This window comes from Urocitellus parryii, unplaced genomic scaffold (genome assembly GCF_045843805.1).
Source record: "Urocitellus parryii isolate mUroPar1 unplaced genomic scaffold, mUroPar1.hap1 Scaffold_248, whole genome shotgun sequence".
Classification (NCBI taxonomy): Eukaryota; Metazoa; Chordata; class Mammalia; order Rodentia; family Sciuridae; genus Urocitellus; species Urocitellus parryii.
Window position 1 is genome coordinate 113088 of NW_027552464.1, and position 27632 is coordinate 140719.

The following is a 27632-nucleotide window of genomic DNA, read 5'->3' on the forward strand; positions in this document are numbered from 1 at the left end:
GGCCACCTCTTGCAAGGTCTTCCTCAAGTATTTCTGACCCCCTGAAGTGTCTTTGTTCTGGAAAGAGGAGACTTGGCCCAGAGCTAAGTGGGTGGAAACCTGGGGATTCCTTGATGGTACCCCACTTCCCTTCTCCAGGTGTTCTGCAAGCCTGTGTTTTTGCTATATCTCCTTTGGTGGGTGTTACCTCTCTGGATCCTCTGGAATCCTTGACTATTCCAGTGGTCATCCCTTTCTTGCTTCCTCTACCAACATTGTCTCCACCTTCTCTTCATTAGAGAATGAGGCATTTTTCATATCTCTAGACTTCTTTCCATTCCCTCTTTCACCACTCTTAGAAGAAAGATGTTATAGCTGGTATAGTGGTTCATGCCTATAATTCCAGTGAGAAAGGAAGATTACAAGTTTGAGGCCAGCCTCAGCACCTTAGCAAGGCCTTGAGCAACTTAAAGAAATGCTGTCTCAAAATGAAAAAAATAAGCCAGACACTGTGGTGCATCCTGTAATCCCAGCAGTTTGGGAGGCAGAGGCAGGAGGAACACAAGTGTAATTTCAAAGCCAGCTTCAGCAACTTAGTGATGCCCTAAACAACTCAGTGAGACTCTGTCTCAAAATAAAAAAATAAAAAGAGCTGGGGATGTGGCTCAATGGGTAGTCATCCCTGGGTTCAATCCCCAGAAACAGAGAGGGGGGGTGTATTTATTTGACATTATGAAGTTTATGAAGTGCTCTAATTATTTATCTTAATTCAAACTGAGATTCATGTCCTTTTAGTTTTCTAACTGCTTTCCATCCCTCTTACCTATTTCCAGCTATCCTAATTTATTCTAAATATTTAAACTAAATTAATTTTCACAAAATAATCACCATTGCCTCATTCAGAAACTTTGAGGAAGTGTCACCTCACTGTTGGTTGAGTCATCATTGCAGGCCTTGTACTTTGTGGTCCCTGTCACAAGACTGGCAGAGTTCAGTGCTTTGTGCATTCCTGCCTGCATGCCCCATATTGGTGCATGCAGTCCCTCCTGCACTCACCAATTCTGTCATTTTTCATCTCTTATAGTCCAACTCAGAAAAGATCTCTTCCATGAAAACTTCTCACTAATTTCCTTTCCTTCTGAGAACAGAAAGCATCTTGCTCCCATCTTCCTCATGGAGTGAAATGTATTGTCTTACTGGTATTCTTCCTGTTTTCTTCACTGGATTATCATCTTATGACAGGATTGTATTTTCTTTTTCTATCTTCCCAAATTCAACATTTTTGGAGTTAATGGGAGTGCCCACTTTGTTAGGAGGCCAGCCTCAGCCAACTTAGTAATGCTCTAAGCAACTTAGTGAGACCCTGTGTCAAAATGAAAAATAAAAAGATTTTGGAATTTTCTTTGCCTCATATCTCCCCACTTTGAGAAGAGATCTAGAAGAAGCCAAAGTTTTATAATCCTGGAAGATCCAAAGGGAGTAGTAGACATAATAGTGAGGGCTCTTAAGGAGGAAACTTTACTTTCCATATACCTTTGTCTTGTCTTGGTTGAACTCTGTTCAGGGATATATCATGGTTTGCCTTATACCCAGTCAGCCCAAGTGTTCTGCGTGAACACTTTGGGTACATTGGTGCTTGATTCTTCCAATTCATTCATTCTGGTGCTCAGGAAATAAAATGATACCCTGAGGGCATGGGACATCTCTGCTTTTGCTGTGAGATTTTATTCTTGTCTGGTTTCTACATAGTGACTGCCTCCGCCCACTTCCTCTTCAGCCAGCAGCTGCCACGGGGAACTCTGTGGGTCAAGCAGCAGCAGCCGAAAGATGCTCTCACTGCCCACTTCCTGTAGACAAGGAGATTTGGGTGGGCTGCTGAGGAACTGTGCCAGCCCTGTATCTGACTGGGGACTGACTCATGAGAAAAGTAGCCTTATGTCTGAAAGAAAAGAGCCAACAAATCACCTCAGGTGATGTTAATTTGGAGGTGACTGACCACTCATTTCCTTTCTTTGAAAGGAGATGGTGGGGAGAGAATCAGTAAATAGTCCTACTTGTGTTTTTCTCCAGGTATTTGTGAAGGAGCCCAGCAGATAGTTTTCCATGCTAGAGTGGCCAGTGGAGCCTGGTGCCCTCTGAATCCCTCCTGTTGCTGTTAGGGTAGCAGACTTATGTGTCATCCATCCTGTGTCTTCCCTTCATTATCCTCTCTTTCTCTTGCCAGGAAATTTGCTGTTTGCATCAAGGGAACTCTGCTAGTTCCATTGCTGCCAGATTTTTCTGAGGCTAGCCAAACCCCATCCCACTGATAATGGGTTTTCTCCCTCACAAAAACTTGGTACCCTGTCCTAAGAATTGATCAGAAGCAGTGGTTCTGATTCATTGTCCCTTGGCTGGGCTTAGAGGTCCAGGCAGGTGGGTCTGCCTTGCTTCCCCTCCCCTTTTCCCTCTCCACCCCTCCTGCCTCACTCCCATTTCCTGCAGGAGGATGCTTTGCCATCCTGGAGCCGTCAGGCACAGCTTTCCTTTGGCAGCACCATTGCACACACACTGGTGGGAGAGGGGACGTGTTTATCACTTTTCCTGGAGATTATCTGTTTAAGCACTTCTCTGACAGTTACAATAACAAGGGTAGTGTGTTGTGTTTCCCAGCAGAAGGACACTTGCTGTTGAAAGATGTATAGCACTAATTAGAAATACATAACATCCGGCCACATGGCAGCCTTCTCCCGGCCGCTCCATTTCCTGATTTCATACAACTTTGACGACAGTTGGTTTATGTTTTCCATGAATATGTTCTCAGAAAAATGAGAAAGTCTCCCTGTTACATAGAAGCAAGAAGAATATTTCTGCCTGCGCAGGTATCCGGCCCCAGGAATACTGGGAGCTTTGGTTACTTGCCCACATGTGGGAAGGGGCAAAACCTAAGTTCAGACCTCAGGTGACTTTTTTGGTAAGAAAGATTTCCGTCTGACTTCCTTAGCCAAAACCATTCTCCTAAACCCTTGAGCAAGCCTTCTTTTGGAAAGAAGGGGAAAGGCTATTTCACAATGTTAATGAGTTCCTCAGCTCATGTCAGGCTCCTGCTACCTGACACAAAGCCAGAGGAACCCAGGCAAATACCAAGGCAAACAATGCCTTTTCCTCCCCACCCCACATAACTCGTTGGCCTGGCCCAGCCCAACTCCAGGGATATATATGGACATTCATCATACTAGGGCCAGTTTCTTAAGTCTAACCCCAAAGTGGGTGGGCTCTGGGAGTCTAGATGTAGTTTTCCCACTCAGCTATATAAGGGTGAGTACACTGAAGGAGTAGTATCTATGGCTTCTAGCCCACAGAAGTCTACATGAGGCCAAGAGCATTCTCTGGAGGTACTATGCAGTTAGTACATTTTTTTACTTGAGGCACTGGATCCAAGTTGCCATAGTTACTTGGATAAATAATGATTTTCATCAGTCTACTGAAAAGTCTTCCTGTTGCAGAGACAATCATTCATTTGTAGCTTTGTTCTCCACAGTACCTAGCACATTATAGATGCTCATTATGTGTCTGTGGTATATCAGGGAGCCATGGAGAATAATAAGCCTTGTAGAAATTGCTCCAGTTTTTTAGCATGGTCATTGTAGGGCTGAGCAAGATCCAGACATTATGGATAGTTCATAATGTATCCACCTGCTTTATCAAAGCAGAGCAGCTTTCTGGTTTGTGCTTCCCCACCAGTTGGACCAGACACATAAGCAGTATTCTCAGGCCTTTCCCTGAGAAGGTGTGAGGGTGGAGAGGTTGAAGACACGTAAACATGCAGAGCAGTCAGGAAGCTGCCTTCTTTCTGCTGCTCTTAGAGGTAGTTGAGCCGAAAAAATTTTCTGTTTTGCTATCCTACCTGGTTCTACACCTTATTACAGGAGCCAATCTTGACTCCCCAGAGGTTACAGATACTGTTACTTTTAAAAAGTTCATTCTTCCTTGGGCTAGGGATGTGGCTCAAGCGGTAATGCGCTCTCCTGGCATGCTCAGGGCGCTGGGTTCGATCCTCAAACCACATAAAAATAAAGTTGTTGTGTCCACTGAAAACTGAAAAATAAATTTTAAAAAAAGTTCATTCTTCCTCTTGATCCCTTGAACTCTGAGATCTAGTCTGTGATTGCCATTTGTTATAAAAGTGAAATGGGCTGCTAGGATGGTGGCACACACCTATAATCCCAGCGACTCAGGAGGCTGAGTTAGGAGGATCACAAGTTCGAGGCCAGCCTCCTCAATTTAGCAAGACCCTGTCTCTAAGTTTAAAAAAATCCTTAAAAAGGCAAGAGTTGGGGGCTGGGGCTGGGGCTCAGGCTAGGTGGTTAAGGATCTCCAAATTCAATCCCCAAAACCAAAAAAAAAGAAATGGGTTTAGTGAGAATAATCTCCCTCTGGTCCCATTTTATTCTTATCCAGGCTTTTGAATGTCTTACTGTAGCCAATCTTTTGGAAGGAGGAGACTCCATCCCTTCTAGCCTTCTGGGTACAGGTCATTTCTGCCTCAGATGTCAAGACAATGTGGGGACACTAGTGTTTATTCAGTGTGTCAACGATCAGGATATGGCCTCTATTCTATCATGTCTTACTTTGTCCTGGATTTATTCCTTTATTCTTAAATTTATTACTAATTAGAGACAGGCTGCTGGTAATGCTTGGCAGGGGCCTGGTCCGAGCTGGGTGGAACTGACAGTGTTGCTGCTTATTGGGGGAGCGAGGAGTTGGCAACTTTTTTCTAGGGATGGCATACATGTCTTCTGCTTCCCTGCTTACATCCTCCCTCCTCTGGATGCTTGGATACTTGCTTGATCTCTTTAAGAGGTCCAGAAGACAGAGTAATGATCTATTCTCATCCCATAGATTGTTACCACTTCCTTACTGTCTGCTACAGTTGAGTTGGAAAGTTAGAGGGTGACATGTGGGACCAGTAGGCATCTGGAAGAACAGTGGGGAAGCCACAATAGAAGAATTTCTCCTCTGATGCTAGTCTCATGTTTGGACCCTTCTGAGCAATAGCCTGCTCCATATTTCTAGGACTTTGAATGTGGTTTGGGGCAGGGCTGGGACTGTAGCTTGGTGGTAGAGTTCTTGCCCAGCACGTGTGAGGCACTAGGTTCAAACCTCAGCACCACATAAAAAATGAATTAAATAAAGGTATTGTGTCCATCTACAACTAAAAAAAATAAATAAATTTTAAAAAGAAAGAAAGAAAGTGGTTTGGGGTGGGCTTTGTGTGCTCCAGTCATAGTTACTCCTGTGGTGAAGACTCTTGGGAATAGCTGTGGTTGTGTAGCATCTCCTGGAGTAACAACTTCAGTCAGGCCCATTGATAAGACTAGTGAGCTGACAGAAGTTAAAATGCAGGCAGGGACCAAGATCAAACGTATGGCTAATTATCCTTTTCACACTTAGAAGATTGAGTTCTCCTGCATTACAGAAGGAATTAACAGATAAGTTGCAGCCAGAGCCAGTGAGGTCAGCCCTTGTGTCCATCTCCTGTGGGTGTTGGGTGTCTCCTCCCTTGAGGCTGCAGGTTGGACTTCTGTTTGTCACCAGTTCCTCTCAAGCCAGGATGAAATAGCTACTGGGGAGGCCACTGACAACCAGTAGGTGCCAACAACGATGTGGGAGAATATCATAAGCTCCCACCAAAAACTGCTCACTGGCAAAGTGGCTTCTTTCAGTGACCTGCAGCCAAAAGGTCATTAGCCAGGCTAAAAAACTGAAGGTAAGAGGATGCTGGTATGGGAACTAGCCCTAGGGAGAAATAAAAATAAAAGGTAACACTTATTAAGTGCATAGTATGTTTCAAGCACTGTTCTGTGTAACATTATTCAGTTAAAAAAAATAGGTTGATTGTGTCATGTGTGTTGTCTTAGGAGGAGGTTCATAGAGGTAGGCATGGACCCAAAGGCTGGTGATTGAAGAAGGTAATTTCTAAATCTGTTGATTGTGCTCTTGCTAGTTATACATTAGAGTGAGCTAATAAGTTCTTGTTACCGTAGCTTTACGTTATCAGAAGCCAGCAGAAAGCAAAAACCCTGCAGCTCTAGTCATACTGCCCACTTTCAGATACTAGGTCCTGGGAAAGTGATGTCATGCAGAACTTAAACATGTGATCCTTATAGTGTTATTGAGTGCTTATTCATACAGGCTGGACATGCAGGGAAGTACTTGACATACATTATCTTACATAGCCTTGTAACCCTCCCTTAGAGGGAATACTATTATCCGTAGTCTTCAATGAGAACAAGGAATCTCTGAAACATAGCCAAGGGGGCACCCTTCATAAAATAGGGGAGTAGTGATGGTTTTCTTTGCCTCTCCTCAGACTGCTTCTCAGAGGAGTGTCGCTCTGTGATTCAGGAGCAAGCAGCAGCCTTGGGCCTGGCCATGTTTTCTCTACTGGTGCGCCGCTGCACCTGCTTACTTAAGGAATCTGCCAAAGGTAAGCAGGAAGGGCCCTTGACCTATGGGCTTCCCAGCTGACCAACTGTGTCCAGAAGAACCTCAGAATATCAGGCTGCCTTCTTAGTGTCTTCTCCCTCTACCCTCCAGCCTTCCTCTTCCCAACATTCCCTTCTTCCTTTTGCCTCCTTAACTAATCCCATCTCTGTCATTAGTGTGATGACCTTTCAGACCCACTTTTCTCCTTGTGGGCCTATTGCCTCCCTCTTTGTTCCTTTAGTAGTTAAGATTTTCACTGTACATGAACTGCTGCTGCATGTTTCTACATCTTAAAGAAGAAGATTTGTGGTGCTGGGGATTGGACAAATTTCCCTTTTTGTTCTTAATTGATGCTGTTTTTATCCCTTTATCTCTGTGTCCTGTGTCCCTCTTCAGTACCTGGTGGGTGCTATAACTACTATAGACCATCTTAGCAGGCTTACCGGATCACAGCAAAGACTCTTTTTAGCCCTAGCATTGAGGTATTATGCCATATCCTTTAAGGTATCCTGATTGCTGTAGCCCAGTAAGGTAGAGCTGAAGGTCACTCTTTCCTGTCCACTCTGCATCAAAGTTGATAAAAGTAGCAAGGTCCCTCTGTCGCTCCCTGCCAAGCTAACTTTGTGAATGCCTCTAGCCTCTAGGGCTGCTTTTTCTTTTCGGGGGAGCCACTTTTTGAAACAATTTAATATTTACAGAACAGTTGGAAGAATAGTGCAAAGAACTTTTTTATACTGCTCATCCAGACTCCCTGATATCGTATGGCTTTAAGTCTTCTGTTTATACACAACATACACAAGCTTAAGCTTATTGTTGTCCCGAATCATTGGATTTTATGTTGCAGACATGGGAGCCCTTTACCCCTAAATACTTGATTCTATTTCCTAACAACAAGGACAGTCTCCTAACAATATCAAAATCAGAAAATCAACAATTTTTGAATCTGTAGGCTGTATTCACTCTGTACCAATTGTCCTAGTAATGTTTTTTGTAAAGAAGAAAAAGCCAGATGCAGTGGTGCACACCTGTAATCCCAGCACCTCAGGATGCTGAGGCAGGAGGATCACAAGTTCAAAGCCAACCTCAGCAACTTAGTCAGACCCTGTCTCCATAAAAAATAAAAAAAGGTTGGGGATATAGCTCAGTGATAGAGCGTTCGTCTAGCATGCTTGAGGCCCTGGGGTCAGTCCCCAGTACCACAAACAATAGCAACAAACCTAAAGGGAAAAAAAAAAGAAAATGTAATGTAGTGTTGTTTTTTATAATCCAGGATCACACATTGCATTTAGATGCCTTATCTCTTTAGTCTCCTTTAGTCTGAAATGACTTCTCAGTTTTTCCGTGTCCTTCATGACTTTCACATTTTTGAAGAGTATAAGCCATTTATTTTGTAGAATGCCCAACAATTTGGGTTTCTTCATGATTAAATTCAGGTTGTGCAGTTTGGGCAAGAACTGTGGTGCTGTTTGTGGCTGAAGGAAAGCTCAAGGGTGGGCTGGTAGCCAGAGTAGAGACTTCAGCTGGGCCACAGGTGAAGCAAAAATAGCTGTCTCCAGGGGCAAACCCAGTGCACTGGTTCTCTCTTTGTCCTACTTTTCAGAATCCTCTTAGGTGCTGGCACTTGTCCTCGCTTCTGAGCCCAGCTTTCCTGTGGACTGGTCTCCCTTCCCTAAGAGCTTGCTGCCGTCCCAGCGCCCCAGGCCTCACTCCAGGGCCACAGCAGACATAGGCCCAGTTCTCACCCTTTGCCTCTGCAGCTCAACTGTCCTCTCCTGAGGACCAGGATGATGAAGATGACATCAAGGTGTCTTCCTTTGTCCCGGACCTGAAGGAACTGCTTCCCAGTGTGAAAGTGTGGTCTGACTGGATGCTTGGCTACCCAGACACCTGGAATCCTCCACCCACATCCCTGGATCTGCCCTCACAGTGAGTCAGCCTGCCTGTTCCTTCCGCAATGCCGGCCTTAGCCCACCTGTGTTCCTACAGCTCCCTTCCTTGTCCTGTTCTTGTTTCCCCCACCTGCAGCCCACGTGTTTCCCTGTTCCTCCTCACTTGAACTTTGGTTTCTCCCTTCCTCAAACACTTTCCTTGTCCTCTGATGTTTTAGGTTATGGGGGCCTGTTTTCCAGGCCTGTTCTTCCTCCTCCTGTGCTTTCTCTTACTCTGTACCTTGCCCTCTCTTTTGTTCTTTGTCATTGTTCTTACTCACTTGTTAGGCTTGATATTGTTGTGTGTCTTGCTTACCATCTCCTTAGCTGCCTATGGAATCTGAGTGTATATTGGTAAGTGTAAGAAACTTTGTCTCTTTCTCTTCCTTTTAGTTTTTCTCTGTATCTTTCAAGGATCTCACTGCTGCTTATGTTATATTCTGCACTTAGTCTCCTTGCCTCCTCTCATGGCATTTGGTGTGTAAAGAGGGTGAGTGTGTACATCTCTCTTCATTATTTCTTCGTTCACTCATTTCCTTTCTCCTCACATTGCCCTCACCCCTGTCTCATCTCTCTATGTCAGTGTGGTATCTGACAGAGTGAGATATGTTGGTCTGGGTGTATGTTATGTCCCCCTGATTGTTCTGTGTAGTTATGTTTTTCCTATGGGTTTTTTCTTTCTTTTTAAAAATGGTGATAAAATATACAACAAAATTGCCATCTTAATTATTTTTATATTTTAACAATTCATTGGCATAAATTACATTCACATTATTATACAAGCTGTTATGGCTGTTTCTATATCTGTATTTTGGTTGTGTCTGATTCTGCCTGCCTGGTTCCATTTGTCTATGTGAGTTTGTGTGTCTTAAAGTCTATCTGTGCCAAGTGTGAAGGTCTGTGTATTTCTGCTTTTGTGGAATTCTCTCTACGGGTCTTCCAGTGTGCCTCTCCATGGCTGCCTGTATACATGTATCCATGTGGCCTTGGCCACATGTGGCCACATATGTTGTATCCATATGTGTTCATGTGTTACATATGTACCTGGATCTATATCTGTTTGCATCTATGTGTATATATTCTTGGGTCTGTTTTTATGTTCAGGATTCATGTATCTCCATAGGTGTCTGTTTCAGTGTCTGAGTCTATGTCAGTTTAAATCTACTTTGGTCCTTCTGTGTTTGCCTGTGTGACTGTTTCCTATGAGAATGTGTGTGTTTGTATGTCTCTGAATGTCTCTGTTGATGTCCATGTTTGTCCTTAACCAGATCTGTAATGTGTCAGTTTGATTATCACTATATGCCAATCTGGATTTCTCTCTTGGAGAGAGATTCTATGTATGTGGGTCTGCATTGTGAGTGCCTGCCTGTCTCTACCTGCCTGTGTTATTGGTCTCTGCTGGGTGTGTATATGTCTGAATCAGGGGTCAGCAAGCTAAGGATGGTGTACATTTTTAAATAGTTGAAAAAAATCAGCCAGGTGTGCTGTGCACGCCTGTAATCCCAGTGGCCCAGGAGGCTGAGGCAGGAGGATTACGGGTTCAAAGCCAGCCTCAGCATCTTAGCAAAGCACTAAGCAACTAAACAAGAGATAAAGCTTACATGCTGTCTCTAAATAAAATATGAAAAAAGGGTTGGAGATGTGGCTCAGTTGTGAAGCACCCTTGGTTTCAATCACCCCCTCCTTCAAAAAAAAAAAGTTGGAAAAAATCAAAAGACTATTATTTTATGACTCATGAAAATTATGTGAAAATCAGACTTCAGTGTCCATAAGGTTGTCTGGGAACTTAGCCATGCTTGTTTGTTTATACTCAATCTGTGGCTGCTTTCACACTACAACAACAGAGTTGAGTAGTTGCCACAGAGACCATATGGCCCACAAACCCTAAAATACTGACTACCCAACCCGTTTCAGAAAAAGCTTGCTGATTCCTGATCTGTGCGTCCCATTCTTTTCTCTGTGTTCATGTTTGCACAGTTGGGTCTGCATGTATGTGCATGTAAGCTTTATCTCTGTTAGCTCTCCTCATTGACCTTCTCTCTCTCTCTCCTGCTTGTTTACCCCTCCCATCTCTGCCCCTCTCTCTCAGTGTCACTGCCTTCCCCTCTATCCTGTGACCATCTTCTCCTTTCTCTGCTTTTCTCTTCTCTCTCCCCCATTCCCATTTCCTGCATTGTGGCCCTGACAAGTGTGTGCACTGAGACAACCCTAGAGCTATGTTGTCCATAGCTAACACCTCCCTGTTGATCTCCACGGCTCTTCTCTGGGAGAGTAGAGAATGGAGACCTTGGCTGCTACTAGGGAGTGGGGAGGGGAGTTTCTCTGGGTTGGTGGCCAGCCATTTCTCCTGTATTCATGGGTGGCCCATAGAGGGAAAGATACAGCAGAAATTTCTGGTCAGCAGTTATTGGTCTTTCTGTATAGGTTATGTAGTCTGATTCTTCCCCCACTTTTCTTCCTAAGTTTTTTCTTATTCTTCACCCCAAGAGGCACCCCTGGACTATTAATCCCACTCTCCCCAATCCCTATTGTAACTGGGGATACTTCAGACAGTTTATATTCTTCCTTTTGAGCCCTCCTGGGTTTCCAAAATGCACTCCAGGTTGAGGACCCATGAGCCAGGGTTGAGCCCTCGAGTTGGGCAGCTGGAGCCACACAAAGAACTGACAGACCCGCTGGCTGAGGGGTAGCTGTTTCTCAGCAGTAATCCCCAAAGAGTTTATATGTGCAGCTCAAGGCTGTTAATCTGTAATGCAGCAATTTGGAAAGAAAATGCCAGGAAAGGCTCAACTCTCCAAGCATCAAAGCCACTGCTTCTGAATATGTGCAGGGGCCACTGAGTAGTCCCTTCTTCCTCTCAGAGGTAGGAAGGCAGACCACCTGTCCCTGGAGGTTGGGCCTTCCTGGGTCACCTCACCTCACAATCACAGGTCCCTTAGATATAAGCCACCCATATCCTATACCATCAGGTCCGTTAACTCTTCTGTAGCACTTCTCCCTTTATCCCTGCTTCCTCTGTCACTCTTTCTGGCTTTTGTCTAGCTGAGGAAATGAAAAGCTCACACAGGAAGTGCTGGGCCTCATTTGCTTGAGGTGCTCAGTCTGTTTTCCCTTTGGATGCTGTAGCAAATGGCCCGTTGCCGGCTCTGTGAGCTGCTGCCCATCTTTGGGCAAGGTCTCAATCTGCAGCTGGGCACGTGGTTCAAGCTACAGGCATCCCCAGCTGGGCTAGAGGGGGTTGAGACACTTGAATTCTATTTGCTTTATCTTTTCAGACTTTTCTTCACAGGGAGAGCAAATCCGAGTCAATAATGTATTGAATTTAATCATCCTGTAGATAAGTTTCTGTGGTTGTAGACATCACTGATTCTCTTTGAATCTAGTTTGGGCACGAGAAATCACTGTAATTGAGAATTAGGTCCCCTTCTTCACTGTCTTATTTCTGTAACCAGACCAGCAGTTGACTGCTCTTGAATGCAAGTTTAAGTATAAAGGAGGAGATTTGCTCTGTTTTGGACTGGACCCCAAAGCATCATTGTTTAAGGTATAGTGCCACTGTTTAGCAGAGCAAACCTGTTCTTACTAGCACTGATAGTCCCATTCATAGCCTTCAGATCCAAGGGCTGGAAAAGTGCCATTAGAAATTTATCTTCCTCCTTTCTAATTTCTCTTATAGCTAGCTTTCTATAAATACCATGGATAAGAGATTGGCAAAGTATGATAGTTCTATGGATTTTAAGCTTGCATCTTATACCCACTGATCTTCCATACAATGGAATCTTTTCTACTTTAAGGTCATAGGGAATGACATACCCCATGGTTCTGTAGATGTCAGAATCGACACTCTTTGGGTCTTTTCAGACTTTATTTTGAAAAGTTTATGCATGCTCTCAAAGGAGGAGGAAGGAAATAGCTTTCACTTAACAACTCTCCTTTGCATGCTTTCATTGGTCCTTGCCTGCATTTGTTCTCTGTAAAGACATGTAAATTTCTCTGATCCTGGTGAGGTGACTATAATCTATGGTTTCCCTCACTTTTCCTCCAGGAACCCCACTCACAAATGGTTCCTCTAAAATATTGGACCCTTACTTCTTCTCATTCCTGACATTCTTGCCCTATTTTTCATTTTTTACTTTCTTACCATGGATAGTTGGAGGACCATCACAACGCATCCTCCACTGCCCAAGGGGAATTCCAAAGTTCCATTATTAGTCTCATTGGTTCTCTCCTCGTTTCCCATATTCCTCTTCTTTCTAGTCAAATTTTCTTTTCTCAGGCAGAAGCATGGAATACTTAGGATAATGATGACAGAACATCATTGGCACTACAAGGTGCAAGGATTTCAGGACCACTTGTTTCTTTCCTCACAGTGGCACTAAATAAGTCTGTGTGCTAGAGTTAGCATGTAAGTAAATTGACTTCACCTTTGTGTCTTTTAAGAATTGTAATTGTTTGGCTTCATATTTCAGAAGCTTTCTAGTATAGGGCAGTATAGCAGGATGTGGAAAGTGACCTTAACCACTGCAAAAGACAGTGGAGAGTGCATCTGTCTTTTCAGAACAGACTGCATTGCACGAAGGAGCCCTCTACTTGACCCATCTGCTAATACGGTTTCTGTGATCTTCTATGCTAGGCCTCAGATAAGAGAGAGAGGCAGTTTCTCCTCACCTCACCAAGTGAGCATGAAGAAAGGTGTGGATGACAGCTGATGGAGAGGAGCAGAGCAGCAGACTTCTCTTCGCCTAAGCATAGGGATCCTTTGCACTCCAGGACCTTGGGTAGGGGAGGGCAGTGGGACAACCTTTCACAGTCTCTGCTAGAGCCAAATCTTCTCTTGTCTTGATCTCTAGTTCTCAGTAAGTGAAAGAGTCAGGGGACTTTGAGAACATCCAAACCTAGCCCAGCTGTGGCAGTTGGTTTATTGCTTTCAGCTGGTACTTGAACCCAGGTCCTGGTCTTGGAGGCTTTCCCAGGTTTAATCCCCAGAGCTTTCTCTGCAGCTGTATGACACTGCGCTGACCCCGAATGAGGATAGGAAAATAGAACCAGTGCCAAGCCAGAGTCTCTTTTTCATTTGGAGTCTGGCTGTCTGCCCATGACCAGGGTTACATAATGGGAAACATAGCTGGGGCTCTGGAGAGCCCGCGTTTCACCAGGCTGCCCAGACCTTCGCATTCTGATGCTATATATCTTCCTAATTGTAGCTCGGATGCATTTATCACACTGTTGGATTGGAGTACTGTTAAAAAAAAAATACCCTAGAAATTCCTAGACTTGCTGCTTTTCCATGGTTTATCCTATATAGTCTGCAGAGCATGCTGGAAAAGACTTTTAGGGAGCCCTCTAAGGTATTGTCACATAGGGAGAGATAGGATGTATAGGTAGTAAGCAGTAAGCTAATTTCCACAGGGAGCCTACATTTGTCTACCCTATAGATGAGACAGAAATTCTTGAGTTAAGAACCAGCTAGAAACCCTAGTTCTCACAGGGAAGCTCTGAAATAAGAACTGATCCTAAGGCTAATCTGCACCCCCTTCAAAGATGCTTAATGTCTTCCCCAAAGGGCATTTTAGAAGGTCACCAAGTAATAGTCCATCAGCACTTCCCTGAAGGAAGTAGTGGTGACTGTGGGAAGCCCCTTTGCTACCCTGGCTCACCACCCAGTCTCCCTGGCTCCTGGTTGGGGCCGTCAGCACTATAGACTGGCACCAAGGGGTTCCTCTTCCTCCCAAGTGCTAAGTGTGGGGCACACGTGATCTCTCCCACGGCAGGAGCCTCTCTCCCCTCCCCGTTCCTCCCACAGGACTCCTTGTGAGGAAGGGGTGTTGGCCTAAGGCTCCAGTCTGACCCCAACAGGGTATAGCAGCTGACCCCAGGGAGAGTATTTTCCAGCCCTGGGCTGAGGTTATTTGGGTCCAGTGTGTCCTAAACTGAGAGGACGTGTTGGACTGGTTACAGCTAAAAATTTGGAGAGGCAGGAACCGTGAGAATACACACCAGGGAGGCCGTCGAGGGCTCCACTCATGCCGTGGAGATGTCAAGATCCCCTAGGGGCTGCTCTTTCCCAAAACACAGTGTTGATGGGTTTAACACACCATAGTGATGTGACAGAGGCTATACTTATGAGTGTGACTTTGGAGAACTGAAATTAAATAAGGCTCTGAGCTAGATAGAGGTTGGGGAGGGGACATAGTAAAGGTACTCTGTACTTGAGAAATCCTGGAATGAGGTTACTCTGACCTGTTGTGGCCATAGAACTCTAATTGTATTGCTTAGAACTTGGGGAAGCTTATGTCCGTGCAATAGTAAAGGAGGACTGAGCTTCAGAATTTGATTTGCCCTATTAGGCAGAATTGATTTAGGATTGGATACTTTACCAAAGGCCCTAGTTGGTTTGTTTGTATTAACTAGGACTATAAAAGGACTCATCTTCAACTGGATTTTATATTCTGTAATGGTTACCCAGTAAACATCTCTTGGAGGACTCCTAGAATGGTGATCTCTGATTTCTTGGTATCATGGGGGCACCTAGAAGGCACACTGTTGGTAATACTTAAATCTCAGAGAGCTGCATGGATTTCTTCCAATCTCTAGATACTCATCCTACTACAAATAGGGTTGGCATAACATCTTGGCTTACTAAACCATTTTAAGCATTATTTTTTTAACTCTGCCAGACTATTTGGTTGGGTCCATTTCTGCTATTAGCTGCTCACGTCCTGCCATTGTCTTCAGTTAGATGACAAGTCCTCCAGGGCAATAGTGTGCTTATGTTAGCCGTTGGAACCAAGAGTGGAGTTGTGAGCTCCCATGGGGAAATAAGTTTTTAAAAGTAGATGTTAAATATTTTAAGAGCACTTCTGTTGTTATTGTCTTTTGTCTTTCCCCTGTGAGTCTGTAGTCTGTGGATTTTTTCTTTTTCAGCTTCTTTATGCCTAGTTTCTGTGCCATGTTGGCTATTTTTCGAAATCTCTTCACCCCAGGAACCAAAACACCCAACTCTTTTCCCATCTGTACTATTGCTTGATCTTCTATAGCTCTGAAACACAATGCAGGGCTTCTTCTCACTCAACTCTTTCCGGGTTTGTTCTGCAGCTGTGGAGTTTGAATGTTAGTGTTTAAACAAGCTGGTATTACACAGGAAATGGCCACCTCCACAGGCCCCTGCAGGCTTGTAACATGGGGTCATTGTACTTGATATTAATCACCAGTCAGCCTGTTCCCTTAGTGTGTGAGTACTTAGTCCTTTCTTAGTCTCTCCAGAAAGAGACTGAGTCCTGGATGGACCCTTCCAAATTATCATCTTCCTTCAGCCCCACCCCAATTGGAGCCTTCAGAACAGATCATCTCTGTTTTCTATAATGCTGGTAGATGTGCCTTTCTTCCTGAGTTTCAGGCAAGGAGATAGATTATTGTGGTATAACTTGCCTCACATATCTCACACCTTAATCTTTCAGGGCATGTGTATTTGGGTAATACCTCCTATGAGAGAACTCTAAAATTTCAGAAACACAGAAACCCACTGGCCCATCTGAGAGCATGGCTTCTTGATTCTCTGGACTGAAGCCACTTTTCTAATGCTATTTGCAGAACTAACCCCAGCCTGAAGGGTTAATCTGATTCCCCAAGTCAATATCCCCCAACCAGCCAGCCAAGAGTGTGTGTTGGTTCATTTCTGTGAAATGTGTTTCCCCAGTCACCTGGGCTGGCCTGGGCTGCATTGTATCGGCCAGCAGCTGCACTGCACTCAAACTGACAGCTACATTAAACCTTGGAATTCTGAGGCAATAAAAAGTAAATTAACTCTTATTTTTTTCCTTTCCTGGTGGAGTAAGTGAATGCATGTCTGTAGGGAAGTGAGTGGGCCTTGGTTCTGAGCACATACCTCTAACTAGTCAGTGCTGGTCTGTCCCAAGCTAGAATCTGGTGTTCAGACACTCCAGCCAGGGGTCTGCTTTCCTTGTGTGTGGTGTGTTCTGTGGGGTTGGGCCAGTGGGTCACCCTGCAACTGCTGATCCTTGTGCACTAATCACATCCCAGCTGCTGAGAGACTCCCTTGCCATAGTTCTGGGAGCCATAAATTGGTTTATTGAGTAGTTTCATTTTCTCTGGCTGCTTTGTGTCTGCTTGGTGAAGAGTGCACCCTAATTTTTGTGGAATTTTGTGGACTCTGGGAGCTTCCCCAAAATAAAAGTTGAACCAGAATGAGCAAGAAGAACTTAACAGACTGTAGCACTCTAGAGGATCCATTTAGAATCAAAGGTGGCTTGAGAATAGCAGAAAGAATTTTTTTTTTGGGGGGGGGGGTCATTGTCCAAGCCTTTCCAGAAGATTGGGAGCTGTATAAAGCTTCTTCATAGCCAGAAGAATTTGATTTTTAGTTACTTAGCCAACTTTGAATCCTGAGGGTCCAAGGACTGCTGTGGGGTGAAGGTTAGAAGGTGCTTCTGGTTGGAATAAGGAACTAAAGCCGGACAAAGCTAAGCTTTTCCCTTTCCACTCAGACAGGAAACTGACCTCCCAGCCCAGAGGTCTGATTGGGGTAAGCTGAGGTGACGTTGCCAGAGTTCCAGGAATTACCTTATGAGTTCAGGCATCTCACCTAGATTTTCAGAGGACCTCTCCCTTTTAATATTAGTTTCCTGACACTCTCTCTGTCTGTACCTCTGCAAAGAGTTGAGATACCAGAAGAAAGTAGCTACTCAGTTCAGATACAAGATCAGGCTGCATTGACCAGGGCAAAAGTGACCTTTCATTGAAGCATTTTGTGTATTCCCTTGATTCCGATCAGTCTAACTTTACCCTTGGTCCACTTTTATTTGTATTTCTGAGTTGGGAACTCAGGGCACTTCCTATGTCTTTTGGCACCAGCTGCTGTCTTACAAAGTGAACATTAGGGTGGGAATTCTCATCCACCTTATTTTGCAGTGAGCCTTAAGGTTTTGGCACAAGGTGGGTGGTAATAGGCAAAAGGCAGATGTGGGCAGGGGTCCCTAGTGGTGGCCAGCAATCTCTGGGAGGAGTCAGTTTTGGTTTATCTGAGCCTTAGGGGACAGGAGAGCAGGGTAATGAGAACCACATGGTACCACATATTTCTTCATCTTGGATCCAAGATGGTAGGGGTGGGAGGATGAGAGAGGGATGTGGGGCCTCCCACTGTGGCAGCAGTGGGTGATTTTCTACCACCTCTCTCTGGCTGGGGCTCCTGCTGCCTGCACTCACACTGCACCCCCTATGTCCTGCAGCAACCTTGACCTGCACAGCACCAGCCAGGGTCCTCAAGCCAAGAATTCAGCTGGGAGACTTTTCACCTTCTTCCTTCTCACTGTCGTCTTTCCTGTTTATTTTCCAAATTGCTGCTCTGCAGCCGAGCAATGTCTGTTGGCCAAAGCTTACCAGCACTGTGGGATTGAACTCAGGCAATGGGCTCAAGTGGCCAGCAGGGCACTGGGGGAGGAAGTGGGGAACTGGAAGAGCCTCCCTGTGTGTCTCCCATGGGCAGCGCTAACCTCGGAGGCGGCCCTGAGCAGCCCTATCACATCCGGTGCTTGTCTCTGCAGCCGGGACCGGAGGATAAACTATCAGAGCTGTGGGGCAGTGCATCATTCCTCTTATTATTTTCTTCTCTGCAGATGGGGTCGTGGAAAGTTCAGTTCCTTTTAACCCTCAAAGTTCTGTTTATTCTACAGCTGGTAGCCTGAATGTGGCGTTTCCCATTACATCACAAAGGGGCTCAGGCAGATCTCTGCACAGAAACGTGTTGCAACTGTTTATTTTTTTCCATATTTAAACATTTCTGACAGCCAAACCCGGCTGAGCCAAAAGATGGAGCTTTGTGAATGAGTCTGGTTGTCGGTGTCAGTGGAGAGAGAAGCTTTAGAAGATTCTTATCCCACTGATGATTCTTCCCAAACATATTCTCTTTCCTGGGCAAAGCCTGTGAAGCAAGTTACTTCTGCAGTACACGTGTGTTGATTATGTGCTGTTGTGTGATTAATGGGGCTGTGTTCCGCCTGGTTCCCAGGACACTCTTGAAAACAAGATGTTTCATTTCATTGCCTTTTCCTAGTGCAGTGATTACAGTAAATAAACCAATGTAGCCTCCTTCCACCTGGGGCCAGTCAGGGAGTTCCCGTACCTTTCCCCCACGTTCTCCCCTAATGTTACCTTCAGTGGTATATCCTTTGAATCCCCTCTTTTCTGCCATTTTCCAAAGATTTCTAATCTTCAGGAGAAACAAATTGCTTAAAGGGTCTGAGGTCCCCTCCCTGGCAGGTAGGAATAATGCACAGTAACTCCCCAGGGGAGATTCCAGGATGATGCTTATAGCGCACTAGCGAGATCCCTCCCTCCCTCCCTCCCTCCCTCTCTCCTCTCTCTCCCCTCCTCTCTCCCCCTCCCCTCCCTCCCCCTGCTTATTATGTGTTGCCACTCCACTTTTTGAACCTAATTATGAAGTTTTTTTTTTTTTTATAATTCTCCCGTGCATGTAAAGGAATAAAATTAAGTATCCATAGGATACTACTTGTTCCATATTCTCAGGTTAAAGTTTTTTTCTGGAGGAGAAACCCAAGTCTTATACATTTGTCAGGCACTTCATCTGACTAAATTTGAGGTATCCCTAGGCGGTCCAATATTTTTTTTAAAAAAGCTTGAATGGATTCTTAACACCCACCAAAGCAGGAATCTGAACCACAGTAGATGACTGCGCATACTGACAAGTGATGGTGGGATAGAAACAAATTCTCTTAAAAATTCTAACTTGGAATTTCAAATGGGGAGAGCCAAATTTTGTATTTTCAGTGTTTCTTCTCATTCACCCAGGCCCTGGTGATATGCAATGAGGATGACCAACCATTTTGGTTTGCTCAGAACTGGAGGCTTTGGGGAGATGTGATATTTCCAGTGCTAAAACCAGGACAGTCCCAGAATGTAGCTAGAGGAGAAAGGAGAAGGTGTGGGATAGTCAAGACAGCACTGATAGTGGTTCATCTGCTAAAATACATGTATGAGAGGCTATATCTTCCTGGACAGATCTTGGCAGGCCAGGAATGAGTTTTTTGTTTGTTTGTTTGTTTTGTTTTGTTTGTTGTTTGTTTGTTTGTTAGATCTATGTGTGTTTGTTTTCCCACTTATGGAGAAAATTTCTAAAGCATCGTAAGGGGAACACCCACATGACTTTCCTCAGTGACTGGACCCCATGTAGCTATGGCTGGAGAGAGGCTGGTGCCCAGTTGCTATCTGTGTGGCATATACTTGGCTCCATGGGAGGGGGAATTCTGGGAGCTGCCTCAGGCACTGGGTGTCTAGAGTGTTTGAGTAAGTGTCTTAGCACACTGTCTGGAAAGGTGACAGGACCTGCATTAGGCAACTGATCCTCCAAATTCTTTTTCCTCTCTGGTTAGGATTAAAAACTCCTCCTAAACAGTTTCAGCTTTGCATGGAGGGATATACACACACCCTAGATTACTGCCATGGGCACAATTTCGTATCCTAGCATTCTTGGTGTGATTTCTTGGCAGCTGCCAGCCTGGACAACTTTTGCTGCAAGAACCTTTCTGCTCATGAGTGCTGAGAATACTTTTATTGGTCTCTCTTTAGAGCTGCTCTTCTTTTCTGACCTTATTTCTCACAGGGTTGCTGTGGATGTGTGGTCAACACTGGCTGATTTCTGTAACATATTGACTGCGGTGAATCAGTCTGAGGTGCCACTGTACAAGGACCCGGACGATGACCTCACCCTTCTTATCCTGGAAGAGGATCGACTTCTCTCGGGCTTTGTCCCCTTGCTGGCTGCCCCTCAGGACCCCTGCTACGTGGAGAAAACCTCGGATAAGGTCAGCCCTAGGCCAAACTTCCCTCCCTATTCACCCCTCCTCTTAATTCTCCAGACTTTTTTTATTCTTGGGAAGTTTTCTGTGCAAACGGAACATGATTAAGTCACTGAGAAGGGTGTTAAGGGAAAATATCGACCTTTTAGCCACCGACATCCAGTTCTGTATTTTGAAAAAAAAGCCCCTTCGACTTCCTTTGGGGTGTGTGTGTGTGTGTGTGTGTGTGTGTGTGTGTGTGTGTGTGTGCGCGCGCGCGCGCGCGCACACGCGCGCGCGTTTGCTGGCATGTTGTATATAAGATCATTTCCTCACTTGTTTAAATAGTGCAGCTTGTGTTGGCAGTGCTCTCACTCAGCTCCAAATGGTTTGCATCATGCTTAAAGCACCCTCCTTCCTCCCCCCCCCCTTCCTTCTTCCCCCAGCCACAAAACTCTGCACTAGGAAAACAGCCAGGGCTTTTTCCCTTCTCTAAGGAGGAGAGTGATAAATAGGTGACTAGAGAGAAGCAGACACCATGTGTTAACTTACAAAAAAAGCTTTTAGGAATATGAAGCATTCCCCGCCGCCTGGTTTCTATATTCCTTTCTCTAAGGGCTGTGTTTAACTTGAATACTTTTTCTTGTCTGTTTATAGAAAACAAAACCCATTCCCTGTTGCACTGGTGGGGACTTTGGAGCTCCTAGTCTCTGCTTAACAGTTGGGTCTTCAGCCAGGTAGAGAGTAGGGCAGTCCAGACTACTCTACTTTTCCTATGTAGCATTCACTCTGCTGGGGAAGTAGCAGCTACAGACTTGGGAGTAGTATCCTGTGCTGAAGACAGGGGCACCCTGTGCCTGACTTCTTGCACAGTTGTTAGCACCACATCTTGCTGGGAGAGATGCTTTTGGGGAGGAGACCACAAATCGCTTCTCAGGAGGAAGTCATTTGACCTAGATAAAGTGTATATTAGGGGACAAAGGTAAGCTTTCACCTTACTCCAATTAGAATGGCAAACAGTACAAAAGTATTAAATACAAACAATAAGTGCTGGAGAGGATGTGGAGAAAAAGAAACACACTTTTACATTGTTGGTGGGATTGTAAATTAGTACAACCACTATAGAAATCAGTATGGCAGTTTCTCTAAAGACCACCATATGACTCAGCTATACTACTCCTTGGTATTTATCCTGAAGAATTAAAGTCAGCAGGCTCTAGCAATACATGCATACCCATGTTAATAGCAGCAGAATTTACAATAGTCAAACTACGGCGCCAGTCCAGGTGTCATAGTGAATGGATAGATAAGGACAACGTGGTATATATGCATAATGGAGTTTATTTCAGCCATAAAGAAGAATAAAATTATGTCATTTGCAGGGAAATGAATGGAACTTTAGAGTATTCTATTAAGTAAAAAAAGCCTAACTCAGGAAGTTAGGAGTTGTATGTTATTTCTTCATGTAGAAGCTAGAGAGGAAAAAAAGGGGGGGGGGTGTCATGAAAATCAAATGGAGATCAATAGAGTAGAGGAGATGGGGGGAAGAAAAAGGAGAAATACTGGGGAATGATATTGGCCAAATTATATTGTTAAGTTTTATGCATGTACAAATATGTAATAAAGACTCCTGCCATGATGTACAACTGTAGTGTACCAATAAAAAAAATATGAAAAGGAAAAAAGCATACTCAATGGGCTCAGTAGTACACACCTGTAATTCCAGCTACTCAGGAGGCTGAGGCAGAAGGATCAGAAGTTGGAGGCCAGCCTGGGCAACTTAGTGAGACCCTATCACAAAATAAAAAGAGTTGGAGATGTAGCTCAGTAGTAAAGTGCCCCTTGGTTTAATCCCTAGTACTGTCAAAAATCCTACTTTTTGGATACATTAATGTTTAATGGATTTGAGGAATATCTTTTTCTTTGGCGGAATACTCATTTTAAGCCTTTCCAGCAAAAACTTAAAGAGTGAAACTCTGTACTTCTGGTCTCAGTGGATAATAATGTGGATGTGTTGCATGTGGGGCTGAGGACGGCTAACAAGTTGTTTGTACTCTTTGGAAGATACTAAGTTAGAAGGGAAACTGGATAACCATGGCTTGGGACACAGCATCCTTGTACTTTTTTTTTTGTGTGTGTGTGTGTGTGTGTGTGTGTGTGTGATCACAAAATAGTCTTGAATTCCACAGGGTGGTTTTAGGATGGCTGTTGAGTTACCTGTCTTTCAATGTAGGACAAGGGAAGAGTCCTCACCTGCTTCAGGCTTCGCATACCCCATCTTTACCCATCCATCAGCAGTCCCAGCTATAGTGTTAGGTACCAAACATAGGATCTGGCTAAAGAACACAGCACCCCAGTCCACCCTCAGCCTGTGGGAATGATGACCAGAATGCCCAGGAGGCAGTTGCAGCTCACTGAGACTTCAGGGACTGAAACAAGTACAACAAATGTAACAACTCCACATTCCACTTCACTTTCTAAGCCCCAGACCTGGTTTTCCTTCATTCTTCCCCACCTGGTGAGCATTTTTTCATGTACTTATTGATTGATTATATGTCCTCCTCTGAGAAGTGGCATTGATTATTGACTTGTTCCTGTCAAAATCTTGGGGTTATTCTTGGCTCTTCTTTTTCTCACACTTCTGTATCTAATCCATCAGCAACTCATGTCTTCTTTACCTTATACCTGCAGGTACAACTCTTTTCTTACCACTGCACCCTAGTTCCATTCATAGAAATACCTTCTAACTGGTTTCTGTGGTTCTCCCTCTTCCTACTCTTGGCTGTTTATAGCATAGCAACGAGAATGATCTTTTCACACATAATAAATCATTGCGGTTTTCTTCAGAACTTTCAATGGCTGTTCTTTCGCCTTTCATCCCTCCTTCCTTTCTTCTTTCCTTCTTTCCACTGGTGATTGAACTAGGGGTGCTTAACCACTGAGTCACATCCCCAGCCCTTTTTATTTTATTTAAAAAAATGTTTTGAGATAGCATCTTGCTAAGTTGCTTAGGGCCTCCCTAAGTTGTGGAGGCTGGCCTCAAAACTGCAATCCTCCTGCCTCAGCCACCCGATTCTAGTGGCTGTTCTTTCTTGAAAAGTCAAAGTTTTAACAATAGCCTTTGATGTCCTCCGTGATCTGAGTGCACCTTCACTACCTTCTCTGTCTTCAGCTCCTACTGCTCTCCTTGTTCCAAATATACTCTGGTCATATTGACATCCTTGCTGTATCTTAAGCAAACCCAGCGCTCATACCTAAGGGTCTTTGCAATTACTCCTCTTTTAACCTGGAGTGCTCTGTCCCTAGATTGTTGTATGACTCTCTCACTCCTATACAAGGTGTTACTCATCTTTCTTTTCTTTTTGTTTTGCTTTAATTTTCTCCATGGCAAGGAAAAATAATCATCTACCTATCATGTGTCAATCCCTGGGCTAAGTATGGCATACCATATTTCTTCTCTATAAACCTGCCATCTAAGTTTGAGTACCTTCGTTTTATTAAAACCCTTGTTTGTATAACTTCAAAACCCATGTTCTTTTTTTTTTTTTTTTTTTAAAGAGAGAGTGAGAGAGGGGAGAGAGAGAGAGAGAGAGAGAGAATTTTTAATATTTATTTTTTAGTTCTCGGCGGACACAACATCATTGTTGGTATGTGGTGCTGAGGATCGAACCCGGGCCGCACGCATGCCAGGCGAGCGCGCTACCGCTGAGCCACATCTCCAGCCCCCAAAACCCATGTTCTATCTGAGCATAAGAGAGCACAAGTTTGAGGCCAGCATGGGCAACTTAGCAAGAACCCATCTCAAAGTAAAAAATAATAATAATAATAATTTAATGGCTGGTGATGTAGCTATGTCATAGAGCATCCCTAGGTTTAATCCCCAGTACCACAAAAACGAAAATAAACCATGTTCTGCTGGGTATGTTGGCTCATGCCTGTAACCTAGCAGCTTCAGGAGATGGAGGCAGGAAGATTACAAGTTCAAAGCCAACCTCAGAAATTTATGGCGGCCCTAAACAACACAGTGAGAACCCTGTTTCTAAATAAAATATAAAAAGGGTTGGGGGTGTGGCTGTATGGATAAGCGCCCCTGGGTTCAATTCCCAGAATAATAATAATAATAACAACAACAACAATACTAATAAAAATAAGTAAATAAACCATGTTCTAATAAATGACTAGATATCTAGGATTTACTTCAAAATAATTTGGCAGGGTGGGGCAGATAGACCTATAAATGTGGGGGTAATAAGCTAAACATTGATCATTGTTGAATCTGAATAAGGGCTATATTGAGTCCTTAACAGTATTCTATTTATTTTTTCTTCAACAGTGTTGGGGTTTGAACCCAGGGCCTTGCACATGTCAGGCAAGCACTGTTCTACTGAGCCTTATCCCCAGCCCAGTCTTCTACTTCTGTATGTGTGTAATATGCTTTAAAAAGAGGAGTATCTATCTTCTAAAAAAAGATTTTTTTCATGGTGTCAGGGACTTCACATATGCTAGGCAGCATCTCTAGTACTGAACTAAAACCTCAGCCCTGGAATGACTGGGTTTTTTTTTTTTTTTTTTTTCAGGGGGTATAGTGCAGGGGGATAATGTTGAGGATTGAACCCAGGGTCTCACACATGCCAGACAAGCGCTGTACCACTGTGCTACATTCTCAGCCCCCTTTTTGGCGGGTGGTGGGTAGTGAGGATTGAGCTCAGGGGCACTCAACCACTGAACCACATCCCTATTTAAAGACAGGGTCTCAATGAATTGCCTTGTTTTTTGCTGAGGCTAGCTTTAAACTTGAGATCCTCCTGCCTCCACCTCTTGAGCTAGAATTACAGGCTTGCTCCATCGCGCACAGCTCCCAGCCCTTTTTTGTTTTATTTTGAGATAGGGTTTTGCTAAGTGGCTCAGACTAGCCTCCAAATTGCAATCCTCCTGCCTCAGCCTCTTAGGTAGCTGTGTTTAAAGGCATGTGCCACCATGTCCAGCAGAATAACAATCCTGATAGCAAAATAAATAAAACCGTGTCCAGGCAAAATAATTATATTCCAGGAAAAATAAATAAAACTCTGCTCTTTCTGCCACAATATGTTCTTAAGTTCTGGAGAAACTAATCGAACCATAATAATAACAAAATTATGCTTTTTCAGGCACTGTGCTGAGCTCTTTACATGCTGAAATACCACCAGCATTATAGGTAGATACGGAGACAGGATGGGAAGGAAGGACATTGTCTTGGGAGAAAGATGTTGAGTTCATATTGTGATTTTCAATACCACAAAACCTTAACTGAGCTGGATGGGATGGCATGTGACTGTAGTCCTATCTACTCAGGAGGCTTGAAACAGGAGGGTCATAAAGCCCAGGAATTCAAGACCAACCTGAGCAACATACTAAGACCTCATCTAAAAGGAAGGGGAAAAACAAGCAAACATATACTTATCATCTGTAAAATATGTGCATAGCTTATAGCGCTGTATCATAGTATTTGTTTAGTCCTCAATCATTATTTATTTTAGGAAATACATATCATTGTAAGTATCTTATACTGACTTTGTTGTTTTATGAATGATATCATCTCAGGCAGCCTCATACACAAATCTTTGCCTGTCTCTTAGGGTTTTTTGTTTTGTTTTGTTTTTGCTACCAGGGATTGAACCCAGAGATTCATTCGGGGATGCTCAACCAGTGAGCCACATCCTCAGCCTTTTTTTTCTTTTATTTTTTTTATTTTTTTTGTTTGGCGCTTGCTAAACTGCTTAGGCCCTTTCTAAGTTGTTGAGGCTGGCTTTGAACTTGCTATTCTCCTGCCTCAGCCTCCTGACCTGCTGGGATTATTGGCATGTGCCACAGAGCCCAGCTGAGTGGAATTACTAGGTCAGAGGGGGTAGATACATTTTGAAGACTTTTCAGGATAAAATCAAATTGTCCTCCAAACAATATATAGCTATTTAAACTGTGTTTTAAGGGGGGGGTATTTGTTTTCTAACTTCCTTACCAATGTGGTTTAACTTTTGTAACTTTACCAGTTATGGGCAAAAATATGGCATCTCATTGTTGCACTTTTCATTTGGTTACTAATTGTGTTGGTTTTTTTTTTTAATTTTTTTTTTTTATATGTGATGCTGAGACTCTAACCCAGTTCTCACACATGCTAGGCAAGCACTCTACCACTGAGCCACAACCCCAGCCCCTGATTACTAATACTGTTGGTTTTTAAAAAACTATTATGTTGGGGCTGGGGATGTGGCTCAAGTGGTAGCGCGCTCACCTGGCATGCGTGCGGCCCGTGTTCGATCCTCAGTACCACATACAAACAAAAGATGTTGTGTCTGCCGATAACTAAAAAATAAATACTAAAAAAATTCTCAAAAAAAAAACTATTATGTTTATTGGCTCTGTGTACTGGATTGTATTTATTATAAATTACCTTGCGTTCTTTGCCCATTTTACCACTGGAATACTTATCTCCCCACCTCCCCCCATAAATTGTAAGGGTGTTTATGAATGACTTGAACTTTCTCTGGTTACTTTTTACAGGAGATATTTTGTTTTTATACTGAATGAGATTAGAATTTAGAGACATGTTGAAGAGAGAGTTGTTGATACTTTATTAAGTAGGCAATAAGAAATGTTTCTTTGTTGCATCATGCTGGGTAAGATCTTTTGTTTGTTTTTACCCCTTTGAGATAGTTTCTCTTTACCTTCCCCTTCTTATGAGTCCATACGTATGTAAAGAAAAATCATTTCCAGCTAAATATTCAGAAACTATGAACTCTTATTTCCTTCTCTTTAGCCTATTTGAGCCAGTGAGCCCTTGCCAGGGATAGTTAAAATAAGAATCATATAGTGTTTTGAAAAGTCCTTTGATTTTTAGCAAGAAAGCATTATGAATTCAGGCTTATTTTTTGCCTTTTCTCCCTTTAGTTATAATTAAAAACCTTTGTTTAATGATTTGTTTTGCCAGTGGCCCTCACACACTGTCCTTTTATATTAGGTATTTCTCTCCACCCACCTCTTTGTGGCCCTCACCTACCTACCTACCTTCCTTCCTTCCTTTCTTTTTTCTTTCTTTCTTTCTCTTTCTTTCTTTCTTTTTTAATATTTATTTTTTTAGTTATAGTTGGACACAATACCTTTATTTCACTTATTTATTTTTATGTGGTGCTGAGGATTGAAACCAGGGCCTCGTGCATGCAAGGCGAGCGCTCTACGTCTGAGCCACAACCCCAGCACAGCCCTCACCTTTCTTATGTTCTCTCACCTCTCACCCTAGTAATTTATAAATTTATAGTATTATTAATTACTACTTTTGTTTATTCCAGTTCTTTCAGATTATATCAGTTTTCATTTAATTTATAAATCTAATTAACCAAATGGGGAACTCAGTTTTTTTACTGTACTGTGGATAGGTCAGTAATTAGGTATTTTCTTTTATCTAGGATAGTAA

General features: G+C 43.6%; 1 protein-coding gene across 5 annotated transcripts in view; it reads left to right on the plus strand.

Moving 5' to 3' along the window:
• Window positions 1–27632, plus strand: part of LOC113182740 (SMG6 nonsense mediated mRNA decay factor) — a 232851-nt gene that overhangs the window by 103241 nt on the left and 101978 nt on the right. For 4 of the 5 annotated variants that reach the window (XM_026388766.2, XM_026388764.2, XM_077794548.1 and 1 more), the window contains 3 exons: window positions 6332–6448; window positions 8205–8373; window positions 20011–20212. In XM_026388766.2, coding sequence (XP_026244551.2) covers window positions 6332–6448; window positions 8205–8373; window positions 20011–20212 — 488 coding nt within the window. The remainder of the gene's footprint in view (window positions 1–6331; window positions 6449–8204; window positions 8374–20010; window positions 20213–27632) is intronic. The other variant, XM_026388765.2, reaches the window with a different exon arrangement.